Source organism: Opisthorchis viverrini (genome assembly GCF_000715545.1).
Source record: "Opisthorchis viverrini unplaced genomic scaffold opera_v5_431, whole genome shotgun sequence".
Classification (NCBI taxonomy): domain Eukaryota; kingdom Metazoa; phylum Platyhelminthes; class Trematoda; order Opisthorchiida; family Opisthorchiidae; genus Opisthorchis; species Opisthorchis viverrini.
Genome location: NW_008752090.1, coordinates 332,020 through 359,039, shown reverse-complemented (window position 1 = coordinate 359,039; position 27,020 = coordinate 332,020). Strand labels below are relative to the sequence as shown.

The following is a 27,020-nucleotide window of genomic DNA, read 5'->3' as shown; positions in this document are numbered from 1 at the left end:
TGCGTGACATACTGCTTGGTGGTAGTGAGAAAATGCCACAATGAATGAGTCGTTTTTTTGCCATGGCTACCAATAGTTATAAGACAAATTTTTAACCGCGCGAACACTCGTAAACAGTGGAATAGCAATGCGGAACCTTGGATGTACCAACAATGGCACAGATCGACGTCCATGTGGCCTCAAATAAACAGGCTCCTTGACAAAACAGTCTAAGTGGTCGCAGCTGAACTCACCGCGACAGCTGAGCGAGTAAAACAGTTTTCCGGTTACCATATGCTGATGTAGTGAGTATATGACCCATTCTGATCTTCGTTGTTCTGAATTTGCTGTTCAGTCCGATATCCCTACTACGTAGGAAGTATTCGTTTTGTTATTTATTTCACCTAATCTCCACTTGTGTTCTCCGTCATTTACCCCCTTCAGCATGGGTATTTATATACTGTTTTGTTATGAGTGACACAGCGGAGAATACCGAGGAAGATGGTCCGAAGTATAAATTATCCAGCTTTTTGTTTGGTAATGTTGACAAACAAGGCCAAATCGAAGAGTACATGATGGATGAGGACCTCAAATCTATCAACAACATTGATCAATGTCACGTCAAAGAAGTTGAGGAGACGGCACAGGTTGTACTTTCGAGCCGTCTTGCAAGGCCAAATCGAAGAGTACACCAATGATGAGGACCTCAAATCTATCAACAACATTGATCAATGTCACGTCAAAGAAGTTGAGGAGACGGCACAGGTTGTACTTTCCTCAGAGCCGTCTTTGCTTGAGGATGCACAGGACCAGACGGCATCCATAAACACTATACCTTCTCCCGTAGACTACTATGATGAACAGGAGACCGTGCCGGATTACGTTTTTGAGTCGAGCTTTCGTGAACTGAAGCCAGAGGAGAATCTTTTGCCTTCACACGCCCAGGCTGCAGAGGTAGGTTATGAATGTACTTTCACCATAGTATTTGGATCAATTGACCAATTTCAATTAGATTATACTACGAAACCCTTAGCTACGGGTGCATTCGGCCCCCATGACCGGAACCTTTGCCTCCTACTATTGTCTGTGCTGTATCCATGAGATCTAACATTGGGTGTGCATCTCCATATGCTTATCAGCTGGGATCATTTTAACATTTTCCTCTATATTTACTGGTGACGTATAGTACAATGTTCTAATGTACTTTCAGTTATTAGCGCTAACCATGGTAGCTTTGCCTAATCGTTCAGCTGCAGCACACTTCCGGTGCCTAACTGCCATGCCACCCGAAGGTTGCACGAGGGCTGGGATACTGTCAGATTGCCCAAGCCTAGACAGGGGAACTCGAGAGGCGGAGGGCGGGTTCGAACCACGAACCTTCCGATCAGTAATTTCGCGCTCTAACCACTTCGGCCGTCTCCCCGAATGGATGGCGTTTTAGATTAAGGGATGGCCACAACTTCAGAGGTATGATTCTTGAAGGATTCACAACAGTCCGTCTGACAGCTACTCAGCCGAGCTGTACGTTTCCTCCCGGATCATTAACCAGAAATGTGATAGCTAACCAAAGTCTTCTCTCCATCCATTTGAACGTAAAAAGAAGTACTCTGGCATGGTGTTTGCACGCTGTGTCATCCATTTCTTTGTGTCCTCTTGTTTTTATGCATTGTCATAGGAGGACTACGACTCACCTGAAGCAGGACCAACAAAGTCTTCAGACGAAGGGAAGCACGAAGCTGGTACTGTAGAACCCCAGGGGGTGGTTGAAACCCTCTTGGATGCACCTCTAGTTGGTTCTGAAGAGGATGTCAAAACTGACGCTGTGCCTTCTATAGCATCGAGTTCGCAACCGGATACAGTGACGTCGCAAAATTTAGATGCAGGAAACTTAATTCAGGGTTCTTCGTCTATCTCCTTGAACACGGGAGCCCAGAGTCTAGCCACTGAAAGTGATATTGATATGATGCCTCCGCCCTTACATCCAGCACCTATTGCGGCGTCCCGCCAGTTTCAAGGAAAGGTAAGTAATACCACAAGCATTTTGAATTTTTTGTTTATGCACTGCCTCACCACTTTGACGGGTTCGTACTTCCTACCGCCCGATTTCTGTGACCAGATAAGGGGCAGCATGCATTTCTAGGTTCTATTTTACTCTCACGTCTCGGTGACTCTATCAATTATTTTCTGCTATCCACCCCTCCCTTTGCTCCTCAGGCTTCCAAAGGCACTGCAGAATCCCCCAATCATTTAGGCTCATCGAACGCTGACATGTTGTCGGACTCTGCATCAGCCAGCCCTCCACCAACTACTACTGGGTACGAGTCTTCGGGTTTACTGAACACACCATTAGGAAGCTTGATGCCCCCGGAATACGCCTCAGTGGATATTATGGAGCTGTTTCCTGCGTATGATCCCACTCGGACTCCTAGGTGGGGAAGTATTTTCCGTCTCCCTCACACCGCTGGGACATATCGGGAATTTATTGAACGCGCATCGTATGTGAACACATTGATAGAGCAACGGCAGGCACGGTACGCCGATCGGTACGTCTATCACGCCTTTGGATTAGTCGCCAATAATCTTACTATAGATAGCTCTTTCCTCGCTTTCTCCAGTAGGTTTAATGCATACTTACCCCAAATTGTCACGTAACGCTATGATCTTGCTTGATCAGATTCCCTTCTAGAATGTTTGTTAGATAACTGCACTCCCAAGTCAGGTATAATCTTAGACTCCCTGTAAGCTACCTATCCAAAAGGGGCTATTTGTTTCCATTGTTTATAGGCACTCGCTAAGTTTGATTGAATTAAACTCGCAGGACAAACGATTTTTAAATATCCACTTGCGTGCTAAGAACAAGTGCTTTTCTTAACCAGATGCACCTAAACAAAATGGGTGCCAAGACACCCATCAGGACAACTCGCGCTGTCCTCGTGTACGTTTGCGCAATCGTTATGGTTACACCGGCCCTTGTGTTCATGCGGTAGCGCTTCGTTTGGTGGTAGGCCATCAGGGTTCATCTTGTGTGCCTCATGGGAAACACCACGACAAACGCAACGAAATTTCATGGCTTCAAAATCATCACGGAAGGTCACAATTCCCAACCGGACTGCTATTTTCGTGCTCTGCTAAGCGATTCTGTAGGTGTCTGATAGCTATAAAAAAATTCTTTGGCCTTCAGATGATCCCTTCACGCACTCAACCCAGAGAGTCGGCAAAGGTGTCTGATAGCTATAAAAAAATTCTTTGGCCTTCAGATGATCCCTTCACGCACTCAACCCAGAGAGTCGGCAACCATTTTTCCTCACACGATCAACTGGCCGATTTTCCTGATCCCGGTGGCTCGCAGGATATTATAATTGAACACTTTTTAAGTGCACAGTACTCGTAGGGGCATACTAGTACAATATTTCTCTTTTCTGAGACACCTGCAATAACGTATCGCCATGCAATCCGCAGTTTGCATCGTGTTTAGAGTCTCTCTAAGAGCAAAAGATGAATCACCGAGCTAACTTTACCTTCATAAAGAAATGGTCAATGCCTTGTATGCCTACACCTGCCTCCACATTTGTTTTACTGTCGATGAAGTAAACTGTATCTTTGACTGGTGAACTCAGCAGCGCATCTCACAAAAATTCGTCAGTGCTAAATTACTGTATGCACTCATGGTGGATAACTTCTGCGTGTTTCTCACATGGATGGAACTCAGTTCCACTCTGTCGTCCACTGAGGCTTTGTATGCGAATAAAGCTGCATGCATGTATTAGTGTCACTCCCATTGTCCTGGTGCGTCCAGGCGACCGTGGTGATTCCCCTCAACTAGAATTTGTGCTGAATCTGGACTACTAAAAAGGTTCAAGTAGTTGAGGATAAATCTACGCCAGTTTTCAACTGGTTTCGACAGCCTTTTTTACTGTTATCTCGCCAACCATTTCAACAAACGTATTCAGGAAGTCGAATATACGAACGATCAAGTTGCCAACATCTCCCCCATAATGCGATTCTCCAGCTTACACACTCATCAGACTGGCCTACACGCCAGTTGACTTCCCCTTAGTAAGGGATGCGACCCAGTCGGACGTCTCTGCACATGCTGACCATAATGCCGTATCTCTGTGTTTATCAGTTTGTTGTACAAGAACCTATTTAAAACGTGATATCTGCGTCGATTGATTCAGACAACAAGGACTTCTACACAAACAGTGACCGCATATACCTTCATGTTCATTGGTGCACTGATTATTTGCTTCCAGTCCTCATCTTGTCTACGATGGTTTTCTCGATCTTGGTATGGTTCCTCTTCCCGAGGAGATAATTGAACATGACGAGGTGGTCGAACTTAACACCCCTCTTCCACCGGGAACTGACTGCCTAGCTGGCAGTGAGAAGTCTTGGTGGCGACGAGCGTACACAGCCGCTCTAGCAGAAATGAACGGTCCATCTGGTAAATCCTCCAAGTCCAGGACTCCAGTTAAAGCTGATAAACAGGGTAGATCCAACGCAGGCAGGGACTCTTCAACGGGACAGGAGAGGAACGATGCAGGTGAAAACGCTGGCGAGTCATCAAATAATGCCTCGACGTTAACTCCTGAAGATCTGTGAGTCCCATTCGCTTCATTCACCCACCGATTTACTAAATTTCTATTCCCCGTGTATTTCTTTCTATACTTCCCTCATTTAGGTAGTTTTAAACAGCCTAATCAAGTCAGTTCGCTGGAGATTTGTTACTAGTACGCTTTCGGCTTCCCTTGCACTTAGGCGTAGTGCTCAGTCCTCTAGTTATTCTTTTGGCTTTATGTAATTAAAGATCTTCCAATCCGAATGCGATTATTCTGCTTGTTTCAACACCAGTCCGCAGCCCAGTTATATCTTCGGTAAGTAAAGCTTAAATGTAGGCGCCTGAAATTCACCAAAATTATCCCTATTCTCCACTGGCAACGGGAGTAATGGTGATGATCACTATCTCTTTCCATCAGGAATATGTACTAAGATTCTGGGAGTCTTCTATCTCTCCAACATCAAGTTTTTTTTGTACATCACGCGCAGTACTAATGAGAAGAGCATAATTTGCACGCCAGGTTCCTGGGCCAACTGAAGCCTTCTCATATTGTAAGCCAAACGAGCCTCTGACTTCATTGACAGGGGTCACATTAAGGGCTACAGTCAATAACTCGATCCTGTTACTGTACACAAACAAGGCGACCATTAGCACTCCGGGAAAGATTGATAATAACGAGGCGCTCGTAACTCAGAGCTATCATCTTCCATGTTAACCTCCCGCCCCCAATCAGTAATGAGGCACCAAATTACCTCCTCGTTATCAGAAACAGAAGCTGTAGCAGTTAGACGATCAGGTCGACCACACATTGGTCTTACTGGCAATGGGTACCACCAAATCCTCCTTGCGGTTCGGCTTTATCAATCCTTGCTCCACTGAACTTCAGTCTAGCTATACATGAACTTCACTTAATCGCGTACATAGGGGCTCAGTTCAACACCTGTTGAGAATTTGTAAACCACCTAATAATCTCTTTTATTCAAAGCCGTCGTGGTTGGCGTTTGGGCCCAGCTAAATACTGGTACGACCAGTTGGGAATTCCTCTGGATGCGGACATTTCCAAGTGGACCGAATGGCGGCGACCAAATTTGTCGTCGGCTACCTCAACTCTGACAACTGCAGCAGCCCCTAGTCGACCTGATGATGAGTTGATCAGATCAGAGGAGACGAATGGCGATAGCCCAACGGAATCAACAGAAACGAAAGAAAATCAAGATGTCACCTCGTTCGAGGCGAAATCTACCGAAATTCCTCCCAATTCGGAGGGTAGAACAACAGAACAAACCGAAAGCCCAATACCTTCTTCATTCACACCAGGTACCTTTTTAGATCCGTTTTCAAAATACCGTTTAATCTTTTTTGCCACCATGATTCTTGTCTTCACCAAGGCGACAATTTTTTATCACTAACGTTCGCTAGGTAGCAGTTCGTTTGGGGACTTCGCTGTTTCACGTGAAAAAACATTTCTATTCCACCTAACGGTCGAGGCACACTCTTGAACTATATCCTGAAAAGCTATTCGTGAGTGACTTTCAACGATAACGTTTTTAACTAGTCTGATAAATTTGCTGAAATATGTAAGCGGCCACTGCACTTCTCATGCTGGCAGACGTAATTCAGAGCCTTGACCAAATACTTTCCTTCTTGGGCACGAATTTGTGGTGACGAGGTTATTGATTTTTCACATAGATGCTGTCTTTGATGTATTTCGTATTGGTATTTCCTCTATGTGATGACTATTTTTAACGACTCCTTCAGTCACAGTAGTCTGATTGGTGATGTGGTAGTCGGGGTCTGGATGCTAAATGTTCTCCGTATCGTTGTGTGCATAAAAAACCTGGCATTTTTAAAAGGCCTCAGGCCAGTCGGTATCCCTTGGTTGTTTTCACATCTGAGAGGAACTTTGAATGTAGAACTATTTCGACTGGTTTTTTAGAAGGTGGTTCACAAGGAGTAGGGGAACTGCACAAGTATCGTCACTTAATTCACATGTCAGCAGACCAACCTCCTTAAGAGTCATTTCCTCTCAATCACGTACTCGGTGGAAATGTCCTAGGATGGGTCAGGTGGAGACCTAAAGGACAGGCACGAAAATCATAACTAGTAAATCTAATTACGCTGCAGCTATTGTTGGTACCGACAAGCTGTGATTAGCTCAGAGGATGAGTGGATCTTCCATCTGAGAAGTCGTCACCCCTTGAGATAGCCAACACGTGACAACATCATGTGGACTCGGTGATTTAAAGGTTGAGTGACGCTCTATGCTGTCTAAGTGAATCAGTCACACCGCTGATCAGCCTCTCGTGGCCAAACGAGTTGTTGTGGGTTCGAAACTCCCTGGAGTTTTGTGAGATGTGCTCCGCTGATGGTTCCCAATCTGGATGCAACCATTTTTTTATTTTTCCGATGTTAATTGTTGTGATAAGTGCACCGAACGGAAAGGTCTAAAGCTTGTGGAGTTTCTAATTTTATGTCATTTGACATATTCACTGTGAGCTACTAGAAAACCTAGATAGAACACCGTTCTCTTTCGTACTAGAATGATCGGTCAACCGACTCTATATTGGTATTTTCCCCTTCTATAATTTTCCAGTCAAAGGTCCCGCGCCATTGAAGCATAGCTATGGTGATTCAAGCCCAACCACCGTATTTCCTTACCAGCTGCTCAACTGGGAAGATGATATCATCTACGACCCACAACTGAACACGAACAAGATCAGCGCTTCCTCCAAGATGAACGCCGCCTATGCGGGTTGGATACCCTCTCAACACTGTCGCACGATGGCTGCCTTTCAGGTGGTTTGGTATTCTCCGTATTGAGTGTCTTAGTTCATCGTTCTTTGCACAAGGTATTTCAGGACGCCAGCGTGACTTTAAATCCCGATATGCCTGAGCAACTGTGGTCCAAATACATATATCGTAACTACCAGTTACCTGTTTGTGTTTGGATACCCTCTCAACACTGTCGCACGATGGCTGCCTTTCAGGTGGTTTGGTATTCTCCGTATTGAGTGTCTTAGTTCATCGTTCTTTGCACAAGGTATTTCAGGACACCAGCGTGACTTTAAATCCCGATATGCCTGAGCAACTGTGGTCCAAATACATATGTCGTAACTGCCAGTTACCTGTTTGTGTTTGTCCTCCTAGCTATAGGGCTGCTTATTTCTGCACTGTCATACATGCATATATATATATATATATATATATATATGTATATATATATATATATAAAGTATGACCTTCTCTCTAGCATTAATCCGAACCAAGCCTGTCACTCGAGGACCAGATTCGCTTCACTGGTTAATCGTTTCTTATCATTTCAATAGGTGTGACTCTGACGTATGTTTTTCAACCAGGTAAACTGCCCTAAAGGGGTTCACAGGTTAGTGAAATGAAGTCTGAACGAATCGAAACATCTGTTAAACCGTAATTGCCGTTTACAGATTTTGTTCTCCCTCGCTGTCTATTGATTTTTCTATAGCAAATCTACAGTCTGCATTTATTTCAAAGTTAGCTGGTTTTCGATAATTTATTCCTGGATGCCGACCTGCTAAGCGTCTATTCTACTTCATACCGAATCAGCTCATTATGACCACAACGTTCCTCCAATTCCGTCAAGAATGGCACTATGTTGAAAGTGCCCGCTGTTGTAGGTATTGCATTACACCTTACCGTACAATCTATCCTCAAAACCGTGTTTCCTTTTAGCCACAGGGCATCAATGTCGGTTGCTTATATTCCTTCCCTCGCATAGGATACGTACCAAGGCAAATTTCCGTTCATTGTCGGTTCAAAGGCAATCAATGGACTTAACCCTGCCACCCCCGTTATGGAACAGTTATTTGGTCGAGATGGCACCTGTAGACCTCACAATCCACCTTACGCAATTTTCCCGGCAGAAAATGAGGGCATCCTGTCGGATTCCTGGGTCCATGATATCATATACGATTCAGATCTTCCGGCAGACCAACTTCCGCCACCCTTCTTACTCACCTTGGATCATAATGACGAAGCTTGTCTCCTAGAATCAATCGATGACGTTGCCATCGCTGCTGCAATCAACACTGTTCGAGGTCAGCGACACCGACATTCTATGAGCAATAAACCCAACGAACAGGAAGCCCCGGGTTCTGCAACTGCTGCTTCAGGACTACGCAGTCAAGCAGATCTGCACTCAGATGACCAATGGGAAGGCGCAGTGCGTTTTGGACTGGACGGGGATCCTTCGGTGCCTACCACCAAGTCCAATGCTCCACTCAATCGTGCTAGTCTTCAAGTTAGTTTTGGTCTAGCATCGACTCGTGGAATGCTAACTGGAGCTCTGGCAAAAGCCGAACATGGTGCTGAGAAGGTCAAAATGATACTGGGGAAGGTGAGGCCTGTCAGCTTCTGAGGCGTACGGTTGTGCATTTCTTAATTTTTGTGTCGGGCTTTTCCAAAAGAGTAAAGTGTGTTCGTTGGATGACTGATTCTACTGATATATGGTCTGGATGCTGTATCTGTATGGTCCCTATTATGGTGGTAGCAGCTTCAAAAATCTCGAACATCACAAACTGACTCTCTTCAATTTCTCCGCCACACATATCAAACCGAGAGCTAGACTAGATTTCAGTCTGACTAGTTTCCTTTCGCTTTACAGAACAATCCTACTCGAACCATCAGTTTTTTACGTTCCTTTGAGATTTTCCGTTTTGTTATGCAAAAAAGAATAAAGGTACTACTCTACCGATTTCTCCCTTTTCCGAATACATCTCGCCTGTTTATCCCTTGTCTTCTAGCATGGGCTTCTGGCTGAAGATGACTGGCAAACAGATGTGGACAAATTCACCTCTGATGTCCAAAACACTTCTAACGCGGCTAATGATTCAACCGGAGACCTGGGCACGGATGGTAACGCTTTGGCCTCAGCAGCGGCTGCAGTCTCTGGTATCCCTCCAAAAGACCCTCTGAATTTATCTAATGATGAGTACTATGCCATTCGAAGTGGTGCACTCGGTGGCCTGGGGGCCTTGGCTCGGTGTGGACCTCTGCAACACAGCACGCCTGCAGTAGAACTTTGGCCACCCTTTTTCCCGACCTACATGGGCCCACTTCGCCTACGTCAGTTTCATCGGGTTCCGTTGAAGCGGTGAGTAGTTATATAAGCACGGTAATTCGTAGTTACGATTCTCCCCATGCCACACCTAGTCTGATACATGTCAGCTGATAATATGTATTGTTAAACCTAGCACGTTTGCATGCTCCCATATCGAACTAGGCATTTCAGTACATCGACTCAGTGTTTGGTGGTGTCATGATTGGTCTGCACTGAATCTTGCCATTGCACGTGAATTTATTTGCCGAATCATCCAATTTGCTCCCAATATATCTAACTGTTCACGTGTCAGTAGTTTGCACGTATCTCAAGTCTACTCAACCCGAACCATATCACCGTAATTGTTTGCACTGTGCTGACTAATGGATGCGCAATTTGATTGTCCATCTGGCCTTCGTCTTGCGTGCAAGTTGCTACAGGGGTCAATATGGCTCAGTGGTTTTGGCAACCCTACAAGACATGGCACGTGATGGGTCTCAGTGTCCAGCTGGATGACTCAGTGGTTGGAACGCGAATTTAGTGATCGGAATGTCCGTGGTTCGAAGCCGATTTCTGCATCTCGACTTCTCCTGTCTAGGCCTGGACAACCTGATGGTATCCCAGCCCTCGTGATTCCTTCTGGTGGCATGGCGGCTAGGTACATAAAAGGTGTTGCAGCTAAGCGATTTATTTATTACTATATTTTACAGGTCTACCACAGAAGGATATGTACTAAGGTTTCGTCGATCGCGGATACCTTTTATCACAACACAGGGGATCTTCAACTTGCCAACTGACTCCTAAGCTGACTTGTTTAATGTGAGGCACACTTCACACCCCGTGCACGCGCAGTTTCTAGCACACTTCGAAGTTGAACTTTAACAATGACATGCAGCCAACTTCGTCCTTGAACCATCCACATCATATATGTACCAGCCTTCTCTTTTCGTTGCTACTGTTCTCACTCTAGAATGATATTGCGCACTTCCAGAGCCAAAAACGATAAGTTGACTTCAGTCATCGAATTTTTTAAGTCGGCAAGCTTATCTCAGCTGCACACGATAGATACTCGGGAGAGATAGCACGGTTTCTTGATACTGCTCAAATGATACAATTTTTCGTCATACTATATTGCTCCGTTCCAGGTACCTTCGTGGTCCAATGGCTCAGTACAACATTCCGTTCCCAGTCACTAACCTGATAAGACAAATTCAGCGGAAGGCACGAGAACGTGAGGAAGAAAAAGCAGCCACCGGTGGGGGAGACATCTTTTTCATGCGAACTCCCGCTGACTTATCCGGAACAGACGGTGACGTGGTCCTGTGTGAATTTTCGGAGGAATATCCACCTTTGATGACACAGGTAAGCCTCATGTGTAGACTTTCTTGTTGCCTGACTTTCAAACGTATCTATCGACGCCTTCTGGAATTGCCATTAGCTCCGTTGTTCGGATGGATTGATATGCACATTTCATGGTTATTACCAGCATTCTAATTGCGGTTATTTATTATTATCATTGCTTGTCTAGGACCCGCTAGTTATATGCATATCAACACTGCATGCTCATTGAATAGCTGCGCAAAGTTCTTATCTAACAATCATAACGCTGGATGCTGATTATGTTATCGTGTGGACTGACTTTTCAAGTAGTATGTAAACAGACTCTATGGCCCCACCTCACTTCATTGGTACTGATAATCTGGCACTCATAAAACGGGAGCACTTTTGTGTTCCCCACCGGTTCACCTATTCCTAGTTGCTACTCATATGGCCCTACACATCCGGACCGCTGTTATCAAAAGATTAGTTGAATCAAGTCAAGGGAACGAGGGATACCGACACATCGGCCGACATAGCCGAGACAGTTGGACTTGTTTTGAATCGCGAATTCATTTAGATAACGAGAACAAAACAACTTCCAGAAATATTGACAGAAGTTTTATGTGTCAATGTCCTTTTTCATCAATTCACCTTATCCTCCGCCTGTTTGTTAATTTTTCACTTCCAGATTGGTATGGCTTCTAGAATTATCAACTACTATCGGCCGTTGTACCCAAGGGATCGTGCTCTTTCACCGGCTCCTCATGCTTCCAGTGATCCGCCGAATCTACCTTATGGCTCCTTGGTTTACGTCACTGGGACCGATAGCCCGTTCCTTGGTGTGATACGCCCTGGCGGCTGTTTGCAGGTAAATTCTGAGGTGCATCTGTCTGTCGGTTTGCAGGTAAATTCTGAGGTGCATCTGTAATTTGCTCATCAGTCTGTCAGTCACACAGAGCTCATCAACAAGAGGCTGTTAATCAGTATGGCACGACACTAATAGGCAGCTTACGCTGTTTTGCATATCACCACTCAGCGTATGTGGGTATGATACGGTTCGCCACTCCGAACCACTCGTACTTTGGGTTGTCGCTCTCTTATCCCATGAGTTGTAAGAATACATGTATTGGAGTGTTCCAATAAAGACCTTCTACCCACCACACCTCGACTCCGTACTGTTCTTCATTGCTTCACAATTCCGCGTAACAATGTAAGAGCAAACGTAGGTGTAGTGTTCACCGTTTTATACCCGGACCCATTTCCATTGCATGAACCGCCAACTGGATACCGACCTACAGGAGTTAAATGGTCTCGGTCACCGCTCAGCTAATTCAGTTCATAGTAATCCCTTCGGGAGGCGTTTCCTTCACAGATATAGCAAAATAAGTTGTTAGTTCTCAGTCGGGTTTCTTATCAACTCTTTCACAGATTACGTCTGTCTTTTGCATCCTGTTGGACAATGAGGTCGTCATCTCACCATCGCACCAACAAATCATCTATTCTTACACACCTTGTTATTCATTCAGGGCAGTCAGATAGAAAGTGAACTTCAAGTTAAATTTATTTATTAGAAGCCAGTTCAGTACCACGGAACCGCTCAGTTCTGTTGGGCGCAAGAAGCTCACAAGACTTGGTCTAAGGCGTTCTCGAGGATAGAAGCTACTGTGATCAGTAATACCTTTTCCATACCAGTATATCATCTTCACGGAGATGGATATTTAGTTGTTCCTCTTTGGAGTTGTTTTGCGGATTAGAACACCAGCCTTTTAGCGATTCCTTTGAACTTAATTTTTACAGAGACTACTACGGTAGCGACCGCTTTCGTCTGTAATTCGGTTCGGGGGTGAGATGGCTTAGTTGTTAGAGCGCGAATTAACTGACCGGAAGGTCCGTGTTTCGAAACCGATTTCCGCATCTCGATGTCCCTTGTCTAGGCTTGAGCAACCTGGAAGTATGCCAGCCCTCGTGCTTCCTTCTGGTGGCATGGCAGTTAGGTACTGAAAAGGTGCTACAGCTGAACTATTTTTTATGCTTTGGTTAGATTACTTTCTGCATAGACCAAAAGCTGACCAAACAGTTCGTTCAACTGCTTTTCTTTGACCGGAAGGACCACTGTATAAAGGGTTGATTTGGATAACCCAGGCTGGATTTGCTCTTAACGCCTTCAAACTGTTTGCTGGTCCTTTTTTGGAACCTGTGCAATGCTACGCAGTTGCAATTCAGGTTAGTGTTGATGAAAGACTCAACCAATCATCACCTAAATTTCTCTTTTACAACGGTCTGCAACTGAATAGGCTAAAAAAGGCTGCCTTAAATGGGAACAACATTCGAGATACCGAAGTCTATTTTTTTCAGGCAACAGTTTGTTGAAAACTTTCACAGTATACCAGCGACTTCATCCTTCTTGGGTCTTACCAGATAGGCGTAGTTCCGAAGCTGCATCGACTTCATGTTCTGATAGAACATGAGACTGTGCTTAACTTGAGTTATACGTGTACTGGGTGAGCCCTAAAAGGGGAGAGATAGACTTGGCTATCTAATAGGTATCATTGGTCTCATAAGTAGCTTTATGTCAACAAACACAAGCTGTTAGCTTCGAGCTGCCAGACAGACGGACAAGAGATACAGAGTTACAGCAGTTGCTGCTGAAAACTCTTCGACAGCCCAAGACCGTTTTCGCCCTTCTTGCGGCTCATCATCATCCGTCAACCTTATGTTCTACTTGAACCCAAATTGGACTGTTTTCGAGAAATACACTCATTTGCAAATCAATTTGGTTTTCACGCGAGACTTGACTGAATCTCTCGTTTATGATATTCTGCAACTGAATGTGCTGCACATAGGCCGCCTCATGTTTTAGTTGGCACGATATTCGAGATATCGCAGTATATTTTCATAAAGGAAACTGTTCACAAGGTTGCTGAAGACTCTTCGACAGCCCACGACTGGTCTTGCCCTTTTTGGGCTCATTAGGTAGGCACTGTCCTCGATTTTCCGTCAACCGTATGTTCTACTTGAACCCAAATTGGACTGTTTTCGAGAAATACACTCATTTGCAAATCAATTTGGTTTTCACGCGAGACTTGACTGAATCTCTCGTTTATGATATTCTGCAACTGAATGTGCTGCACATAGGCCGCCTCATGTTTTAGTTGGCACGATATTCGAGATATCGCAGTATATTTTCATAAAGGAAACTGTTCACAAGGTTGCTGAAGACTCTTCGACAGCCCACGACTGGTCTTGCCCTTTTTGGGCTCATTAGGTAGGCACTGTCCTCGATTTTCCGTCAACCGTATGTTCTACTTGAACCCAAATTGGACTGTTTTCGAGAATTACACATTTAGTTGTAGAATTACAAACGAGAGATTCAGTTGAGTCTCTCGTGGAAACCAAATTGATTTGAAAATGAGCGTATTTCTCGGATTACAGCAGTTTAGTTCCCAGAAAGACTTCACTCTATACCTTGAAACTCAGCCATCTGTTGCAATAACTTGTGCCTATGCCAAAATTACTTGTGTTCAGCCCGTTAACATCAAGTGAATTTGCAAATGAGTGTATAACTCCAATAAGTCAGTAGCAGTCTATTTCGAGGTATTTTCTGGTTCCTCGCAACGGGAGCTGGAACTTTTGGTCACTCTCCTCACTGGTATTTTTGAAGGATTATTATCATGTGATCATTCATGGTTTTCGAATGCTGTGAATTCAGATTTACCCTAGTCCTTTTCGCCCCACGTTCCCCGTAAGCCACAATGTCATTTTCCACTCCTATTAGATAGAGTATCTTGCTCCAAGGTGTATTCACTCATCATTGATACCACTGTCAAAAGACTGACATCAACCTAGTGATTCGGTCAGGTCTTGTTGGCTCCTGTTTTTTGTGCCAGTAATTACGGCAGCTCGGATCTGAGATAGGACAATCGGTAAACAACAGATGCAATTGCCGTTGTCCATCGATAATGCGTTGTGCTTGCTTTCGCATCACTATCGCGATTAACTCTCTGTTCACTTTGCACTCTTTTTTTTCGTAGACTTTGGAAAACAACATGTATCGCGCACCCATCTATCCACACACCATGCCTAACACTGATTTCCTCCTGATCCGCAATCGAAACGGAATAAGCATCAGGCGAATCAAAGACATATTCACTGTGGGACAAGAGATCCCCCTGATGGAAGTACCCGGACCAAACTCAAAACGTGCTAACAACTTTGTGAGGGACTTTCTCCAAGTATTTATCCTTCGACTGTTTTTGCACAGCACAGACGAGCCGAAGAGGATCAAAATAGAGGAGATTCGCAAGGCGTTTCCCAATCATTCGGAGAGTAGTGTGCGAAAACGTCTGAAGGTTTGCGCGGATTTTCGACGCACTGGTAGGTGGCTTGAGTCGAGTATTTTCAACCTCATTGTAGATTTTGTTCGCTCCTACACTTGGACTAGACCCCTTTTGTTCTGGACTGTTTTTCACACTCATCCTAACAGATTCATATGTCAGTTAATGGTTTCCGTGAGTGATGTATCAACTGGTGGTGGCCGGTGATGACCTTCAGGTTGTAGACAGGTTTTCGTTTGTCAGTGTTTGGCCGAAATCGACGTGGGAGGCCGTTTTCGGAAGAGGTGACGCAAACTTGTGTTAAGAAATAGGCTTCTGAATGTGTACCTTTGAAAATAAGGAGGCGATTCTTTATGGGTGGTTTTCGAGGTACGCCCATTTTAGATTGCACCGTCGCTTTCGCACAAGTAATTTTGAGAGGAGTGAAGATCTTGAAGGGGCCGCTTTTGAAAACGAAACTGTTACACCCATGGCTAACGTAAACAGAAGCTATTCAGCCTATACAGTAAGATGGCCCGCTTTGAATCAAGAGCCACAAGTTTTGATGAATGTCATAAAAGCCCGTTGTGAGTCGCGATGTGTCGATAGTGAAGACTCTCAATCAAAGAGCACCAGATCGCTTCCCGGGAGTCGCTCCTCCTAGGTTATACTTTTTTCACTTTTCAGTAACGTCAACGAAGCACCATAAAAATCACCGCCCAAGAAGAATTCACTTTTCAGTGGAAGGCAAAACAACGTCGCGACCCGCGGTGACTTCCCCACCTTATCTTTGTGTTCTCATTTCTACCCATTTGCATCTGTTTGGATCGTATGGTACTAGATGGTGTGGATGGATGGAACTCTATCAACATCATTACTGTTATCTTCCTTACGTTATTTCAAAGGACCTCTGAATCCCTTTTTCTGTTCCCTTCCTATCATGTAGTTCACTAAAGCAGAAAAGCGACTTTCTCGGTCCTGACACTGCACACGACACTATATGTTTCATTCCTGAGCGTGTTATACTAAAGCAGAAAAGCGACTTTCTCGGTCCTGACACTGCACACGACACTATATGTTTCATTCCTGCAGCGTGTTATTTTTTTTACAGTCCCTAATCATTCTCTCACAGTGAAATCGTTTACTTGTAACCCCTTTCAGTATCTAGTTGCTAGACCACTGCTACCAGTACTTCTCCCTTCCAGGATGACTACTTTGTCACCGTAAGGTTCCAGTATGAGGCTTCTCTACAATGCCGTTTTCTATTACCCCTAGGTTCGGATGCCAGTTGGTGGGTCCTTCGCAATGACTACCGTTTGCCGTCGGAGGAGGAAGTTCGGTATTTGGTAACTCCTGAGGACTGTTGTGCCCACTACAGCATGTTGGCCGCCGAGCTGCGCTTAAAAGATGCCGGATACGGTGAAAAGTCGCTCTTTGTCTTTGATGAAAATCAGGAAGAGGAAGAGGACAAGGAGGGTCAGGTAGGCTCCGAGTAATCCATCGTGATGAATTTCGCTTACCATTTACACTACTTGTGAGTAGCAAAAATGCTATGGCTTTATTGCACCAGGGCCACATCAACACCGCTGTTTTTACCACATCGTTGCGTTTTGTACCTATCAGCCCAAAATGGAAGATGAAGTCCGGGCTGCCCCTTGGAACACGACCCGTGCCTACCTGGCCTCCCAACGCGGTGGTTGTTTTCTGGAGCTCCACGGTGCAGCTGATCCCACCGGCTGTGGTGAGGCCTTCTCCTACTCGAAGACTTCGGCCAAACCTGGTGCTTTGTTCCGTCAGGCCGGAGGTGAAGTGGCCCGTGGATTGTTGAAAGGGAAGCGCACGGTCACCGGTACTGATGCAGATTTACGTAAACTACATCTTCGAGATGCTAGGGCTTTATTGCGTTCGTTCGGCATAAGTGAAGCTGATCTTAAAACATTCAAGCGGTAAGAGCCGTCTTCACCATAATCACATTGCTTCCCTTTATCCTGATTATGGTCGTTTGCTTCACTATGACTCTTGCTTTCCCCTTTTAGATGGGAAATTATTGATATGGTTCGTTTCGCTTCCACTGAACGGGCAAAACAGGGTGAGGAAGAGAGTTCTGCTAAATTTGCCCGGGGTAATCGCCTATCGATGGGTGAGCAGGTTCGCTGCTATCGAGAAGAATGCCAACGTATTTTCGACCTCCAAAATCGCGTTCTGTCGAACAACGAATTACTCAGTTCTGACGAGGAAGTTAGTAGTGAGGAGGAAGACGAAGAAGCTGGAGACGCCCTTGGTGGTAGAGGTGGCGCATCAACATCTGGTGCAACTGGAGGCGGCGCGAGTTCCATTGGTGGGGTCAGATTATCGAGTTTGTCTGCATCTGCGCGAGCGTTTTCGATCGTCGGACGACCATCCGTCACCGAAACAGATCATCGCGAAGACGCGGAGCGTGAAAAGCTAAGGCGTGCTCTTGAATCTGGGGTGGGTTTTGACAGCTTTGTTTACTGTTGCCCATCGGTTTCCCATTGGGACACACCTTTGAATGTCGTGAATTATCAAGTACAATAACCCAATAGTTAGCTGTTAGTCGCATGCTAGTCCTACACTTGTACTCTCAACTCGAGGCATACAGCAACCTTACAGCTTTTTATCGATTTCTATTTTAGTCGGAACAATCGACTAACCTATGTCAATATACCCTTCTCCGTTCGTTGTTTCATAACTCTTTCCTCCAATTTCCGTCCAGTTGTTGAGCTCTGTTAACGCTATTTGAACAAGTATGATAAGCTCAACGGGGGTGCGAATGAATATTCTTGTTTGAACTGACTTTTCCTAGCCAACGCCTTTGAATTTCAGGAGACTTTTTTGACCATGTTTGAATCTCCAGCTTTCGGTAGCGACTTTCTTCCACGTGGCAACATATCCGTCTACTACTAAAATGGCAGTAGTATATCCCAAAATTTATTATGGGCTACCATCCAGTACGGCACTTTCCTTCGGCTAAGTATTTAATTCAACTATACGCACTGAGATCTCCAGTGGCTTCTATTTCTCTCACAGCTCTGTGCATTCGAACTTCAAGGGTTCGTAGGTCCGCGTACTGCCAATCAATCCAGTGTCACCTTGAGGTACTTCCCTATTGCTGGCGACCCTGCTTGGGTTTTTAAACAAATAAAAAACTTTTACGCAATATTTCTATCAGTTTGCCTCACTTTTCGCACAAGAAGTACTACATCCCTGTGGAACTGAATAGGAGCTGTCAAATAAGTCCTCCACACTTTAAATTCTATACTGTATCGGTCTGGTGTTTGGACATCGTTTGGAACCTGATGAATAAGATGCGCAGTTGTTTTCCATGAAGACCGTTAAACACTAGGTAAATTGGGTGTGGATCACTTAGAGACATTTAGAGACAATCGAACCAAATGGGTCATGAACTTTGCGCCACATTTGCGTTTGAAGGTCAGGGTGGCTTAGGTGCAACTTGTGCCGATTACTAAATTGGCGACTACGTGTTCACCAAAGAAGGGCCTAATCAGAAAATGGGACTCGGTGTAAGTATGCACCTACGGGAACTTGGAGGTTGGAGTACAATCGCTTATAGCTAGTCGCAAGCAAAATGTATGATTCCGGCCTAATAATATACACTAACTGCAAATTCTTCTCTTCAGCTGCTGTTATGTTAGATTACGGAGAGGAACACTTTTTGAGGATATGGAAAATGTAACCTCCATAGACGTGTTTTCCAGGTTCAGAGAGCTTTGGAGGCGGCATAAACAATCGAAAAGTAATTCAGTAAGCACCTCACACGGGAAGACGTGTTTTTTAAATGTGTTGAGCGGATGGTTTTATTCTAGTCTCGGATTCGCGGTCAAATTTGCCACCGAATCGATCGTATGGCCTGCCAGCTGTCACTTCACAACCGAAGTTACTGATTAACTATGTGCGGTGGAAATAAGTTGGTTGATTGTGTTTTACGCCTTCACTGGAAAAACACTGTTTATCTCTTCATGATTAAGGCTTATTGCGTACAGAGTATGGCAGCTGGCTGCTGATTTGTAGGTGTTCGTGTCTAACAACTTCGGTCATCCATGACCATAGCCACCAAGCCAGTTGATCCCGTGACGCTTTCCTCACGGCCCGTTCAGTTCGTCTCTTCATTGTCAAACTGTGAGGTTATACTTTAAATGATATGCGTTTAAGTAAGATGTAGTCTGTGCCCAAAACAATCCACAGTTTGTTTAGAAACGTATATATAAATAAGTATCCGAAAATCCAAGTATAGTGACCAAACAGAGGTCATATTACACTGTGGTTGACAGGAGGGTGCTACTATGCTGTCTTCAGGATAGTGACCTCTTATTGCCGAGTTTCCCAGGTGCTTCGCGACCTATCAGACCTTAGTACACCCACCGGCAGCCACCTTATCAAATAAAAAGATGTAACTGCTTTTAGCCATTTTTTCCTTCGACCTTTAATCGCGTTCAAAATAGTCGCTCAAGCATCGATCCCGTGATTTATAGGTTTTACCCAAGTTTGAGCTTTTCCATTTTGGATTGGCGTTTGTTCGTCTTTACGTCCTGGCCTTTATTGACGATACACATCAAGGTCACGGCGTCATCTTTTCATAACAACAGGTGTACATTTTTTCGGTTTTCTATGTCCAGGAACCCATACTGAGTAGTAAACGCCCACGCAAAACGAACCCTGCCGGTCCCCGGCCGAAGGACACTGTAGGTAAATTATCAAGCGGTCTGGATCTCAATGAGCCGGGGGACGGGGCTGGCGGTCCAGCAGGCAACAACACAATATACGAGGCCAGTTCAGCTGCAGCCGGGACGATTTTGGATCTCCCGCCGCCATGGCCCCGTGCAACTCGTAAACTGCTGCGTATCATGCGAACCTACTCCGAGGATGGGCAGCAGTACACACGCACTGAGTTGGTACCTTGGTCTCCAGTGGTCGAAATCTATCTGAAGATACGTCAAACCCGAGATGACGACTTCATACACAACTTCGTCGACTCAGATGATCAAATTAAAGAACAGCAACGCAAAGAGAAGCGACGTTTACAAGTGAGTTAACGGTTTGGTTTAAAGTGCCGTTTTGCTTTCTTTTTTCTAAATTTTGTTCAGAAATGCTTACTTCATTCCTGCGTACAAGAGAACAGCTGTTCGAATCCGTTTACCTCGAGGGGAGCGAAGTATGCCATCCATACTCACCCGTTTCTTGGTTGAGTTGCATTTAAGCGTTGCAAGGAATGGTCTTTGCTCCTATCTTAATCGTTGATTCGCACCATTATTTTTTACGGTACAGAACGTAATTGCTATGAGATTTCAACCGGCATGTCGTTGGTCTCAATAGTGACTGTACCCAACCAAGATACGCTTCTGTCCATCTGTTGTGTAACGTTGGCAACTCCGTGCTAATTAGGAAGACCAATGCGGAAACTTGTTAAGCATTTGTCCCCATTTCCCCAGGGGTTATCCCACCGTTAACAGGCTTTTTGGACTGGGGCTACCCTGAGTACGGGTGGTCCGGAAAGTCCATAAGGAGAAATGTTAGGACTTCACAGTGCAGATCAGCTTTTCATGAGGTCCAATTGAGAACTTAGAAACTGCCTAGACTACTTTGTTAACACCCAAAATATAGTGAAACCATATAAGCATGTGCACTTGCGAAGAACTAGAGGTATTCGATTAATTTTTGTTAAGAAATGGATTGCGTGAAAAACATCTTCACACAGGTATACTATTATCTCGAAATTTATCGGTCTAGAGAACATGGGAGCACGTTAGCCTACACAGCACATCTTCATTGCAATCGACTGATTAGAAATGGTGAAAAGCTTTATTACAACGGAACGTTAGTTGTAACGGAAGAATCTTTCTAATGGTGTTCTCTTGAAATGTTCTCTGCATCCAAACTTGTGGGTTTGTGAAAGTATTCGGGGAACTCCTCAACTAGGTACGCCTGATAGGAACGTGCGATTCGGGGATTGGTAGTACAGCGAGGCAGATGATCGAGTGTCCACAAAACTTTGGTGATCAAATTGCTGGTTCCGACATTCTTGTTGGGCTGAAATTATTCTGTTTGTTTTCGATAAGGAGGCAAGATTAAAGCCGTTTCCATCACTGACAAACCATCCGTTAGCATGTGCATTCCACCTACATGAATGACATCATGCCCCAAGACATGTATTCACTGATCAGATACCTTTCAGTTCGAAGTTACAAACCATTCAACGTTATCTTTGGACGTAAAATCGAGGTATAGGTCGTTTGACGAATTTTGGAAAACAGAACGGCGTTACAGCCGAGTTGTTCCGTGGGTGGCCACATGTAACGAGGGGCTGACAGGTATAACGACATTAGACTGAACAGAAAATGATTGAATAATATGTTTTTCAAACAAGTTTAGCACAACTCCTACCATTATTAAACAGTAGAGTGCCAGTTTCCCCTCAAAGACCACATGGCATCCCAATAAGTGACCTATATCTCGATGAGGACAGCTGCACTTCTCCACTTCCCCGTTCTCACACTGCTCAAAAACAGACTCGCCTTCTGAGAGCGTCTAATTTATTTCGATTACTACCGTTCGAAACGTCTTTTGAGCAGAGTAGATGTTATGTTTTTACTTATGTAGGTTAATGTAAATTGCTGACTAACCATGAATAGTTCACAGGCTCACCAGTTCAACCCATCCACCAAAGATTGTGTTCGAATTAGCCCCTCCTTTTCTGGAGGGTCTTACGCTACTGATGATTTCCAACAAGGGCGAAACACGTACGCACTACTTCTCGACTTTACAGCTTAAGTTAAGTAAATAGAACAAAATCCAGGAAATTCGTATACGGATTGACAATAGCACCATTTTCCGTAACGTAACATCTCTATATGGATTCCCATGGTCATCTCACCCGATCGTCCAACTCTTCGTCAGTTCCTTCCATCTATCGCCATCTTTCCTAATTCCTACATTGGATTCGAAAATCACCTGTCTTTTTTACAACCTAGAGTTTTTTTCTAATGGACGTCTGTCCTGCCTGATGGTTAACTTATCGTTTCACTTGTCATAGAATGCAAGAACTTGGGTATCAGGAATCACGTATCGAGTAAGCTTAATTATCTTTTCCCCCTTCCCAGTGTTCAAACACAGCTCTCGGAATTTGTATGTCCCTTCAAATTAGGTCTGAGAAGCCGCTGGAGCTGTCTTGAGCTATTTCGCTAGATCTGATGCGTCAGACTGTGACGTACTTCAGCCGCTATTTTGTGCAATGTATGGATATCGCTTTTGCTTATTCATCTTTCTCTAAATATAATTTAGGATCAGCTCCGTCGTCTCCGGAAACAGCAAGCCATGATGCGTGAACGTGGTGCAGGTGGTTCCTCAAATGCACCTCTTCGAACCGGTGGCTTAGCTGGTAGTGACCCAAATCGACGGAGGCGACATAAGCCACTCACTTCGGCCCTCGTCAAAATGCGCTGTGGGGCCTGTGGCCAGACAGGTTAGCTGAGTTCATTTCACACTCTCAATAACAGCCGAGCTCCGTTTTACTAAAAATCCCTTTACCTACTCTTCCCCTGTTCAGGTCACATGCGCACTAACAAAGAGTGTCCAATGTATGGCCAGAGTGGTGCAAGTGCAGCCGATTTGAGTACGACGTCCCGCCGCGGGTTGGACCGAAGGGTTGGACTAAAAGCCCCTCTTCGAAGCTTGGGAAGTGTAGCCCGAGGAGCCTCCTTGGATGCAGCCAAGTTGGGGCGCGATCTTGACTCTGACCCGATAGCTGCGGCTCATGCCTTAGCCTCACGTCCCGTCTCCGAGCTACTGGCCGAACAAGATGACGACCAAAGCTCGGAAAAAGGGGGCTCCGGAAGCCGAGGGGATTTGAATGACACCTCGGCGAAACTACAAGCTGAGAAAGAGCTTGATTCCTCGACAGGTCAGGCCCCGGGATTTGGCGAGAACGATATGACGGTAAGTGGAACATCTCATATGTATGTTAAATGTCGTACTACCTGCCTTCAAGCACTTCAGTGTATGTAGCCACTGATGTGAGTGCATACTTCCACTCATTCCTGGTTCACGGGGACTATTTTCTAAAAATTTCTAGTTCTTTTTTCCTCCTACGCCTCTTATTAGAGAATATCATTTCTGTATCGACTGAATCTACAGTTTGTTGTTCCTTGTGGAAAAAAGCAGCCGAACTTCTGATTGCGTGGCCTACATGCTGGTTTGCCAATCTTTTTACATTGTTGGCGCTTTGTGCCGCACGAAAGCATCACCTATGCACAACCGATCCACGCATTCCAGTCATTCTCGGAGCCAGCAAATGCTGGTTTCTAGTTTATGGTCTTCAGATGTTGTTTGCTCAACTTTCCAATAAGCGTTACCAGTGTGTAAATGTTTGTTTTCACCAGAACACCTAACTGCAAAAGCTTGTCGGCAGTAAGTGGGTAGGCTGGCGATACTACCTTCTGGGAAGCCAAGAAAAACACGTATTTATAGTGTCCCCACAAGGATGGTCTTTTATGGGGGGCTATCACAGTACGTGCGTCCTGAAACGATCCCTGCATGGATCGCAATCTTTTGTTTTCCATTTCGGTACAATCAGTCCACTTTCACATCATAATAACTTGCTTATGCGTCACACCTTCAAACGAACTTCAAGGTTGCTTTCGCCCCAATTGATCACCACACTTAATTGAAGTTTACAGGACCAGTTGTTTATTTTCGGTCAGTTGTACTCTACCTTTTTCCAGTACACCCCGGCCGCACCAAGACTTGGTTGTAAGCTGCCACCTGAAGGACTGTGTACACTGAAAGCCGATCTCGTTTTAGTGTTTCTTGTGATAGTCTGAGCTGTACATGATAGTTCAAATTGCCTGAAGGGGGAACAAACATCGCTACTTGATCGTAATAGTGCACAGGTGGTCCGTTCTCATATCAGGACTCTTCTAAGTATTCTAAATATTGTCGCGGTGCTTTATGCTACCTATAGGGTGCCAAACATCGGCTTCATGGCATCCGATGGTACTTGACCTTTGTTTCTGCTTCCGAACTATAATTAGATTGTTGACTGACCCTTTCGTATTTTAATCTAACTACGAAGTGATCAAAATTGAGAACGGATCGGTGCTCAGGTTCCAGTCGCGTGCCTTTTCCCTTACACTGTTTTTCGCTCTCTTTTAGGTGGAAGGTACGAAATTAAAATTGCACTCTAATTTGACGCGGTACATTCGCGAACAAAATCGCCGCAATTTGAAGTTGAAAATCCGTCGACAGTTGTTGGATCGCCTGAACGCGGCTGCTGCAGTTGTACAGTCAGCCTGTGCCAATCGTCGGGCCATGACTAATAGGGTAGGAGTCGGGCGTGGGCGCAGAGCTAGTGTTGGGACTAACGAAGACGATTTTCCGACCACGATCAAGCATCGGGGTAATCGCCGTCGGATTGATCCTCGAGTCGCGTTGAACCATGTTTTCGAAGGTATCTACAAGGTGAGTAACCCGTCTCTTCTCCGCTAACCTTTAAAATCGCTTTTACCGTTAAGTCGATTTCCACTCGTATTGTCTATTATCCTCACCCTAGGGTCTCACACAAATCCCCGGCTCCAAGATCTTCATGCATCCGGTAAAGGAAAAGGACTTTCCCAACTACTACTCACAAATTGCAAACCCGATGGACCTCTCACAAATCCGAATGAAGATCAACCAGAATACCTATGCGACGCGGGAGGAATTTCTCTCAGACATTCGGTTGATCTACAACAATTCACTCAGTTTTAATGGTACGCGGAGTTTTTTAAATTTTCCTAGGGTTTCAACCAGATGTTTCACCACACCTACGTCTGATACTGTAAGCGTCTGAAACAAGTCCATGCTTTTTTATCTGCTTCTGGATCAATGAGACTTTGGTCATCGTGGTTGCGTTGTGGTTAGCCTCGGAAAAGCTTTAAACAGCAGTTAGTCAGTGACAAGGCCACTCGGTGTGCATCCGAATTACTCTTGCAATACGGGCTGATTCATATGGAATTTTGAGTTTATCTTACATAGTACAGGAGAGCGCTACGAGTGAATGGGTATTCGCTTGAGATGTACACATGGATATTAGGCACCAATCATTTTAGTACTATGATATGTGGCTCCGTTGCACTGGTAATGTCACGTGGTCTGCATCCGATAGGTTGTCCGGATAAATTACACTTACTAAACCATCTGGAAATAAGCTCAAGCAACCGGTTTTCGTAACCTAGTGTCAATCAACTAACCTATAACCATGATTTGTTTGTTGATGACCTTTGGCTGATTAATTGACACTTGCTGCTGTCGATCTTATTTTCTAAGATATCCCGAGTGCAGCACAGAAAGTTCATGAATATTAAGAGGTAGTTGAACAAAAATGCAACCCTGAGTTACAATACTCCCTTTTGTGTTCCTCACCCTAACGAATCCTCACCATTTTTGTTAGCCATCCGTCCTCTGTGGGTCTAACCACACTTTCTCTTGTCCACCGTGTTCTTCAGGTCGTTACAGTTCCTACACTGAGATTGCAATGAAGATGTGTTCACACGTTATGGAAGAGTTTTGCCACAAAGAGCTCAAGCTGATGCGTCTTGAGTCGCTTGTAAATCCCCTACTGGATGAGGATGATCTGGTTGGATTGAGTTTCCTATTACAACAGGCCATCGAGGCGATGCGAGGTGTTGAGCGAAGTCGTCCTTTCCATACACCAGTTGATAAACGCCGCTTTCCGGTAAGACAACTGACGGTTGCATGTGAAAAAAAGATTGATGTGGATTGACTGTCATGATCTAAATCCTGATAGAATAATGCTACACGCACCGATATAGGAGGCCCTGAAGATGTTCCGCTTACAAGAACAAACCGTACCACCTCTTCTTTGCGATTCCCTTTACTTTCTCCAAAGCCTGGCAACAAATGTTTTTCGTGATGTCATATGCACATGCAAACTAGCCGTGCAACTTTCCTGGACAGGCTGAAGTGAGTGGATATCAACGATTAATAACGCTGGTTTGATGGGGATAAACATATTCTCGAGTTCGGTGAAAAGGGCATTTGGTCTTCCATTTAGCTAGTTATCGGTCAACTTCATTTTGAAGTATATCGATGGTTAAATAATCTTCAGTCACATTTGCAGCAGTTTCGTGTAATGGCGATTAAACTATCCTCGCAAATGGGTCGTGGTCTGCTGAGGACAGGGCCGAGTTCACATTAAGCAGCGACTTACTCTGGGCGAAACTCTGAATCCAGTATCACCAAAACAGACGGATAAACTTCGGTAAAATTGCAATGAACGGTTTTTGCCAAATTCGATCCCAAACAGGTACTTTTACAAGAAACGATGTCCTTATTCTCACAAAAGTTACGCTAGATAGGATTGGATGGCCTTCCTTTTAGAGTATCCAACGACGAACACGTTCATCTAAGCTCACCTGAAAATTCTTCCTTGTATATCTAGTGCGGCTCCGGTGTGGCAAAATCGTATAAGTAAGGCTTCGCTTGTATTTTGATCCACCATAGAGACCACACATATATTCCCGTGATTCAGCTCTCAAACTCTCACACTCAGCAGACTTCCAAAAAAGTTTCAATGATGTTTTCCATGCTAATCACCATTTCGAAGTGATGGGGGTTTTTTCTGACAGACACCGGACAGTTCATCGTACTGTTCGTTGTTTTCTCTTTGGACGTTCATTCGATGTATGGTTTGAAAGGGTTTTTCTAACCCACCGCGACATCCAGATACATGGAAGCTATGTTG

The 27,020-nt window shown here is 44.8% G+C and overlaps 1 protein-coding gene across 1 annotated transcript in view; it reads left to right on the top strand.

The window, feature by feature from the left end:
- Positions 1 to 27,020, top strand: part of T265_10984 (hypothetical protein) — a gene marked incomplete at both ends in the record, with an annotated part of 54,239 nt that overhangs the window by 3,527 nt on the left and 23,692 nt on the right. Inside the window, 20 exons of the mRNA XM_009177513.1 lie at positions 607 to 933; positions 1,655 to 1,999; positions 2,194 to 2,522; positions 4,233 to 4,577; positions 5,523 to 5,854; positions 7,131 to 7,333; positions 8,292 to 8,909; positions 9,316 to 9,665; positions 10,757 to 10,973; positions 11,620 to 11,799; positions 14,963 to 15,305; positions 16,520 to 16,725; positions 16,868 to 17,190; positions 17,281 to 17,713; positions 19,900 to 20,307; positions 22,562 to 22,742; positions 22,827 to 23,215; positions 24,431 to 24,736; positions 24,828 to 25,026; positions 25,762 to 25,991. Of these exons, the coding sequence (XP_009175777.1) occupies positions 607 to 933; positions 1,655 to 1,999; positions 2,194 to 2,522; positions 4,233 to 4,577; positions 5,523 to 5,854; positions 7,131 to 7,333; positions 8,292 to 8,909; positions 9,316 to 9,665; positions 10,757 to 10,973; positions 11,620 to 11,799; positions 14,963 to 15,305; positions 16,520 to 16,725; positions 16,868 to 17,190; positions 17,281 to 17,713; positions 19,900 to 20,307; positions 22,562 to 22,742; positions 22,827 to 23,215; positions 24,431 to 24,736; positions 24,828 to 25,026; positions 25,762 to 25,991 (6,264 nt within the window). The remainder of the gene's footprint in view (positions 1 to 606; positions 934 to 1,654; positions 2,000 to 2,193; positions 2,523 to 4,232; positions 4,578 to 5,522; positions 5,855 to 7,130; positions 7,334 to 8,291; positions 8,910 to 9,315; positions 9,666 to 10,756; positions 10,974 to 11,619; positions 11,800 to 14,962; positions 15,306 to 16,519; positions 16,726 to 16,867; positions 17,191 to 17,280; positions 17,714 to 19,899; positions 20,308 to 22,561; positions 22,743 to 22,826; positions 23,216 to 24,430; positions 24,737 to 24,827; positions 25,027 to 25,761; positions 25,992 to 27,020) is intronic.